Source organism: Littorina saxatilis, linkage group LG11 (assembly GCF_037325665.1).
Source record: "Littorina saxatilis isolate snail1 linkage group LG11, US_GU_Lsax_2.0, whole genome shotgun sequence".
Lineage (NCBI taxonomy): Eukaryota > Metazoa > Mollusca > Gastropoda > Littorinimorpha > Littorinidae > Littorina > Littorina saxatilis.
Genome location: NC_090255.1, coordinates 11,450,184 through 11,458,624, shown reverse-complemented (window position 1 = coordinate 11,458,624; position 8,441 = coordinate 11,450,184). Strand labels below are relative to the sequence as shown.

Here is an 8,441-nt window from a genome sequence, read left to right as displayed (position 1 = left end):
ACGTGCTTGGTCTTTTCTTTATAATTTGTCTGTTAAGATGTATACCAATGAACAAAATGAAATTTCATCACTAAACATATCTTACTTTCTTTCCATTCTATATTAAGCAATGTCATTTTACCACAGTATTGACAAATGTCAATACTATTTGTCAATACTTCCTTCAGCGGGAAGTGTACTTTTACCAAACAGAATACAGTGTCCAGACCTATGGGCAGGGTTTGGATTTCCCTTGACCATGCGGTCACGAAACATTCACTCCAGCAAAGCACACCCAACAAAAGCAATATACAACGAATGAACGACATCAATGAAAATACATACACTAAAATTATCAGAAATCCAAAAGCAGATACACTGCTATTGTTCCGAAACTTAGAATCAAAAGACCAAACTGTAACTATGTGTCGTAAGTATACGTGGAGGCGATGCAAATTATTAACATAATCACTCTGTAACTCTCTGTCGTTCGGTGCAAATTATCAACATAATCACTCTGTAACTCTCTGTCGTTCGGTGCAAATTATCAACATAATCACTCTGTAACTCTCGGTCGTTCGGTGCAAATTATCAACATAATCACTCTGTAACTCTCTGTCGTTCGGTGCAAATTATCAACATAATCACTCTGTAACTCTCTGTCGTTCGGTGCAAATTATCAACATAATCACTGCGTACATCTTGGACATACAATGCTGCGTCCTGCCACACAGATGGAGGCGATGCAAATTATCAACACAATCACTCTATAACTCTCTGTTGTACGGTGTCAATTATCAACATAATCACTGCGTATATCTTTGTCATACGATGTTGTGTTCTGCCACACAGATGGAGGCGATACAAATTATCAACACAATCACTCTATAACTCTCTGTTGTACGGTGTCAATTATCAACATAATCACTCTATAACTCTCTGTTGTCCGATGCAAATTATCAACATAATCACTGCGTACATCTTTGTCATACGATGTTGTGTCCTGTCACACAGGTGGAAGAGCAACAGGAGAAGCAGCAGTGGCGGGAAGAGAGAGGGCAACAGGTGACCAAGTACCAGCAGGAGATGCAGAGCTACAGTCAGAAGTACGATTTCCTTTCTCCATAATTGTATGTACAGGGTGGTTAAAAAAAGGCGTCTTATTTGCATAACATAATCTCCCATCATTCTGCTATTGTTTGGTGGACCAATTTTCTAAATCTATCTTCGCAATCAAAAATGGGATCAAAAAGAAAATAGGGCGCTTTTTTTGGACCACCCTGTTTATCTCCACAGTTGATTGCTTTCACAATTATATTTCCTTATTAAAAATATTGTATTTCTCTGCAGTTGAACTTTTCCACGGTTGTAGTTCTTTACAATTTATGTCCTCCACAATATCATTTTTACACACGTTTATTTCTCCACACTTTATTTTCGTCATAATTGAATTTCTCCACAATTGAATTTCTTCACAATTGAATTTCTCCTCAATTGAATTTCTTCACAATTTAATTTCTCTTCAGGTTTTTTTCTCCATAATTGAATTTCTCCACAATTGAATTTCTCCACAATTTAATTTTCGGCAAATGAAAATCAGCACAGTTGAATTTTACCACAATTTAAATTCTACACCGTTGGATTTCTCAACAATTAGATTGTCCACAACATAATGACACACATTAATTTCTCCATAATTAAATACTTACACAGTGTCATTGTTACACAAGTGAGATTTTACACAGTCGAATTTCTATACAATAAAATGTCTTCACAATATGTATTGTATTGTATTGTATTGTATTGTATTGTATTGTATTGTATTGTATTGTAATGTAATGTATTGTATTGTATTGTATTGTATTGCATTGTGTTCTTTGGTATTTGCTTTGCACTACATAGTACTTCATTGCATTGCATTGTATTGCATTGTAATGTATTGTATCGTATTGTATTGTATTGTATTGTATTGTATTGCATCGTATTGTATGGTATTGCATCGTACTGTATGGGATTGCATTGTGCTATATTGTACTGTATTGTATTGTATTGTATTGCATTGCATTACACTGTACTTTATTGTATTGCATTGTATTGTACTACATTGCAATTCATTGTATTGTACTGTATAGCATTGCATTGTATTATATTGTACTGTATTCTATTGTACTGTACTGTATGGTATTGTATTGTATTGTAGTGTAGTGTATTGTATTGTATTGTATTGTATTGTATTGAATTATTTTGAATTATACGTTACGTTATTGCATTCTACTGCACTGTACCGTGCTGTATTATATTGTATCGTACTGTATTGCATTATATTGTACTGCATTGTACTGTACAGGTACGGAGGCCAGGCGGCGAACGCTAACGCCTACTGGTTCAGCGGCACCACGGGCCAGGCCATCCGGGGAGGCACAGGGGAGGAGATCGCTCCTAACCGCCAGTGGGACACCAAGCCAGCAGGCGGAGAGTACACCTCCACGCTCCAAGCTTCGGCCCCTGCTGGTCAACCTCCAGCTGATACAAGCAGAGCGGCGCCGGCCCCGAAACCACGAGCGCCTGGTCCTTCCACTGCAGCTGCAGCTTCGGACCCGACGGTCCAGGCCTGGTATAATGAGTCGTCTGTTCCTACCCAGTCTGGCAACAACGCTGCGGGGTCGTATGGTTCTGGTCGGATGTGGTGAAAGACCATATCCGTTAGTGTGGTACACAACCTATGTATTATGACAGAAAGCCGCACAGAAGCCAATAGCTGCTGTGGATTTTGTCTTGTTTTGACTAACTGTAATAATTCTACTTTTCTAAAGACACATTAATGATTCACATGATATAAAAGCAAACCTTGTCTTCTCTTAGTCTGACTAACATAATTATATTTCTGTTTTCTAGACGACACATAGGCACACATTAGAAGACAGGTAAACACTTTGCCTGACTGACAACATTTTCATCATTTTTGAGATGACAGACTTGAAAAAACAACACATTTTTCTTAGCCCTACTGACATCATGCTGTTTATTTTAGAGACGACACATTGACACATTTCACGCAAAAGCTGCAAACTATGCCTTACCTTCGTCCGACTTGACATTATTCGACATTTTCTAGACGTCAAATTGACAAGCGTGTGATGGAAAAATAATATTTGTATCGATTCTTAGCCTCAGAAGTATCAGTTTTGCTAATTTATTAGAGAAAATACAACTCAGAAGATTTGCACCTGTCCGAATCTGCAATACATCTGACCTTAAATTTGCAGCACTAATACAAAGGCATGCATGGTCTGGGTGGCCGAGTGGTAACGCACTTGCCTCGGAAGCGAGAGGTTGCGAGTTCGACCCTGGTTCAGGGCGTTAGCAATTATCTCCCCCCTTTCCTAACCTAGGTGGTGGGTTCAAGTGCTAGTCTTTCGGATGAGACGAAAAACCGAGGTTCCGTCGTGTACACTACATTGGGGTGTGCACGTTAAAGATCCCACGATTGACAAAAGGATTTTTCCTGGCAAAATTGTATAGGCATAGATAAAAATGTCCACCAAATACCCGTGTGACTTGGAATAAAGGCCGTGACATGTGAATGCTCGCCCTAATAGGCTTGAGGTTTGCTGGCCGATGTGAATGCGTGATATATTGTGTAAAAAGTTCCATCTCACACGGCAGAAATTAATATGTAAAGCGCTTAGAGAACGTCAAGCGCTATATAAATCTCCCCATACAATACAATACAAAAGGTATTAACTAGGCTTACCTTGCACTTTACTGTTATTTTGTTCCAACTTGGAAGCACATTTATAAATGTTTCAAAATTGTGTAAAAAAAAGAAAAGGTCAGGCATGCGCATTCTAATATATTGTTGTCTATAGATAAGTTTGATGATTAATGTGTATTTTTTCAGAGAAAATCTTGGAAAAAAATTGATATTCATTTTTGTTTTCATTTTAAACTTTTATGATCTGTCATAAAAGCGAAAAACTTCCTATGATTCATGATATTAGCACATGAGGGTACCACTTGTCTAATTTCAGTCAGAAAGATAAACCTTTGTCAATAGACGATATTCAGAAAAAATGGGCTGCAAAGGGGTTTTTTTCCTTGGCGTCTATCTACATTTAGTCAGCGTGCACATAAGACGACGCCAACGATAATGATTGGCCTATTTGTCACGTGGGTTTGTTTGCCCTTTTTTCCGAGCGACAGAAATTTGCGCAAATGTGCCAATGGTATAACGTTATTTTGTTCCCCAACGTGCCAACGATTATGATATATTTTCCTTGTGTGCCAATGATATATTTGATATTGAAGATGTATACATGTATCGAAGTTTATTTCTGTACTTTCTAAATCAGGACCGCGTTCTTCTTGCCAATTTGATACGCCCTTTCAATATTTTTTTCAAGTGTAGCACAACATTCTTTTCAAATGAGACACTTCTCTCTTCTTCTGTCAACATATCTTATTTTAACAACCATCGATTGAATGCAATTCAAGTTGACATGATTAGAAAAACAAAGCAACTGACTGTCTAAGACAGAAGCGTCTAATTTTGCTTATATGAAATGTGGTTTTTTTGTTGTGTTTTTTCACAAATGTCGGTCACAGTTTCATACAAGTAGTGCTAATGGGAGTAATGATGTTAGTCATTTAATGACCGTTTCCTCTAATTCAGATTTTCATTTCGGTACCAAAGAGAGGGTTGATATATTTTAATGAATCTTTCGAAAATGTTTATATTCTCGCGGGCAGCTTTGATATTATTGTTCTGATCCACAACATGTTTTCATGGCAATTCTAATTGTGTGTTTTTTTCTCTCGTAAATCCTACTACATGGGAGAAAAGGTCTGTGCAACTAACACTAAGGTGAAACAGACAGTTTTGTTTATATTTGGTTTGGTTTTTGTATAGGAGTGGATTTAGTTGAAGGAAATTCCAGTTCTCTATATGATATATGGGGTGACTTTGCACGAGAAGGGGAGTATATCATAAGTACAAATATTATCAATACTGTACAAACTAGTACTGCTATTCCCCTTCCTTTTGTTTGGCATCCAAAAGACTGATCAATGAAGCCGATCGCTTGACGAGTTCGGTGAAAATTTTCGTATTTCGTGTTCATTGGCTGTTAAATTTGGATAAAAACATAATATGCCAAGTGATCTGCTATACTGAATGTGTGAAATCAGTGGGTAGGCTGCTTATTCACATATCTGTGCTAATTGTTCACCAGGAAATTAACATTGTCATTTGTATTCATTTTCTTTCATATATTAAATATTTAATGATATTAGTAGTACTAGAGGAATACCCGGCTTCGCCGGGGTGAATCGCGAGACAGAGACAGACAGCGTGGCGGTTCATCACAATCACCTCTGCAGGCGAAGTCCTGTCAAACGGGATTGAGAATTTTAGAGCTTATTTCTTAGCCCTATATTATCTGCTGTGGCTTCTCAAATGCCAGAACATACAGACAGACAAAAGCCGCTAGACCCCATCACAAACAGAACTCTATAATACATAGGTTTTTGCCTACACACACACACAAACACACACACACACAGAGAAGCCGTATATATATATGCATATCTGTATCTATAAATATATAGAGATAGGTGAGAGTGTATTTTTCGCGTGGCTATAAATTGATTCGACCTTTTCACTTTGACAGTAAGAACAACTTACGGGTGCAAGGGAAGCGTTCTGGACAGCGCAGTGACATTCTAAAAATAGTCACTCTCAGAAACGGGAATTTGGGGTGAACGGCGCGACAGAGACAGACAGCGTGGCGGTTCACCACAATCACCTTTGAAAGGCGAAGTCCTGTCAAACGGGATTGAGAATTTTAGAGCTTATTTCTTAGCCCTATATTATCTGCTGTGGCTTCTCACATGCCAGAACATGCAGACAGACAAAAGCCGCTAGACCCCATCACAAACAGAACTCTATAATACATAGGTTTTTGCCTACACACACACACAAACACACACACACACAGAGAAGCCGTATATATATATGCATATCTGTATCTATAAATATATAGAGATAGGTGAGAGTGTATTTTTCGCGTGGCTATAAATTGATTCGACCTTTTCACTTTGACAGTAAGAACAACTTACGGGTGCAAGGGAAGCGTTCTGGACAGCGCAGTGACATTCTAAAAATAAATAGTAACTTACAACTGAACGGGAAAGCCACACGAAGGAAGGGAGATAAACGCCAAACACTGGAGAAGATAAGGAAGAGTTACTTATAATGGTGAAATGAACACAAAAACGAACATGAGTTTAGCGCTGCGCGCTGAGAGCACGTGTTGAAATATCTCATCGATGATATTGTGTCCGGGGTGTAGCTGAATACGGTGTCCAAATTTGAAAAAGAACCACCGAGAACTTTGGCGTTGTGATGTGGTGTAGCGGCTATGGTGTGTCGGTATGGGGGCCCGGGTAAGCTGAGGTGGAACCAAAATAGCTGAGGTGGAACCAAAATCGGTTCCGCGCAGCGCGCTGAGAGCACGTGTTGAAATATCTCATCGACCAGGTTGTGTCCAGGGTGTACCTGAATATGATCACCAAATTTGAAACAGATCCATCGAGAACCTTGGCCGCGCATCGCGCACAGACACACAGACACACAGACACACAGACACACACACACACAGACACTAGTCGTATATATATATAGATACAGGCTGACTGATATTGGTCACGAAGGAAAGGACACAATAATTTCGGGAGGAGGTAAGGGGAGGTAAAAACAGATGTACAAACATTATCCATCCATAGCCGAGCCTTCTTTCATTTGTGTACATCTTCAAAATGTTATTTTGTTTGGTTGCATAATTGTGTTATTTTTGTTAAGCTGTTTTGTAGCCTTTTTTAACATTTATTTTTGTGAATTTCGCACTTCTGTTGTGTTTCCAACACTATTTCTGTGGCTTAAACTAACCTGTAACACAGATAGAAGTGGACGTTATGCTATGAACATCTGTGAGCATTAAATGTATTGATGTAGCGCTGGTGTTGCAACCTTTTTTGTCTACTGTGTTTGTGTGTGTGTGTGTGTGTGTGTGTGTGTGTGTGTGTGTGTGTGTGTGTGTGTGTTAGTAATTGTGAGTTATGGTAAAAATGACTATAACAATATCTTTTATTTACACCGAGTATCTCACAATCTCACTGCACACACGCACACACACCCAAACACGCACACATACAAACACAAACACACACACACACTCACACTCACACACACACACACACACACACACACACACAAACATAATCACACATAATTACACACACACACACACACACACTCACACACACACACACACACACACACACACAAGACAAAAACAAGAAATGTCAAGCTTCTCTACTCTCGGTAGTATTATGATATTGATACAAAACGATTAGTAACAATAAGTAATCTACTTGGGTCAAACTTAGCACCAGAAACTTAATTCTGATGAAAAAAAGGTTACTTTAAAATCATTTGAAGTCACATGATAAAAATCACAAATAGTGCAGAGCAAACCGCAAAAAGTGTAGAGCAGATCTTAATTGTGTATAATCTGTGTGAAATATAAAGTCCGTTTGCCCACAGGGATGTCAGGCAGCAGTCAAAGTGGGTCACTCAATCGGCTGAAATGCAGTCAAATGGGGTCGCACGGACCTTAAAAGGGGACGTCCCCCTTTAGCGCAAGAGTCCCCATTTGACTGCTGTCCAGTGACAATTGTCCCAATTTGTCGGTAAAACCACACACACACACACACACACACACATACACACACACACACACACACACACACACATACACACACACACACACACACACCACGACCAACTCAACCCATCCCACCACCACAACCACTCACTACCACCACCCACCACCCCTACCCCCGGTATATCGACAAAATGTAAATAAAGCAACACAAATGTCAATGCGTGAGAAACTGGACAACAGGAAGAAAACAACCTGAGATACAATGCTTACACTTTACAATAGCCTTATTTCAGTTTGTTTACAACTAGTATCATGATTTTAAGACAGGGGAAAGCTTGCGGACGGGTCGATTAAAACCCACAACATTTGAATAAGAGGGCTGGATCAGTGCCCATCATGGAACAACATTAAGCATTTTTGAAGCATGAACGTTTTATTCCGGGATAACTGTTTAAACTCATCAAGACACAGTGGAAGTTACACAGAGTCCAACGTTGACGAAGAGTTACAGAATAAAGAAGGATGGATGTGCAAATCATAAAAAAATAAGACAATGAGGCTTTGGGAGGGCGTCAATCGACTATGAAAACGGAGAAGTTCCGAATGGAAGCCTGTCCATGTTATTGTAATTCATTCATAGCAAAAGCAACCCAGAAATGATTCTGTTATGTTCATATTATACTCCTTTCCGTCACATTAATTTTCATTTTTATTGTAACAGCTGAATGTGATAATTAA

The 8,441-nt window shown here is 39.0% G+C and overlaps 1 protein-coding gene across 1 annotated transcript in view; it reads left to right on the top strand.

The window, feature by feature from the left end:
• The window catches only part of LOC138979742 (protocadherin Fat 3-like), a 42,016-nt gene extending 39,075 nt beyond the window's left edge, over nt 1–2,941 (top strand). The window contains exons 12-13 of the mRNA XM_070352484.1: nt 994–1,085; nt 2,327–2,941. Of these exons, the coding sequence (XP_070208585.1) occupies nt 994–1,085; nt 2,327–2,669 (435 nt within the window). The 3' untranslated portion in view covers nt 2,670–2,941. The remainder of the gene's footprint in view (nt 1–993; nt 1,086–2,326) is intronic.
• The last annotated feature ends 5,500 nt before the right edge of the window (nt 2,942–8,441 follow it).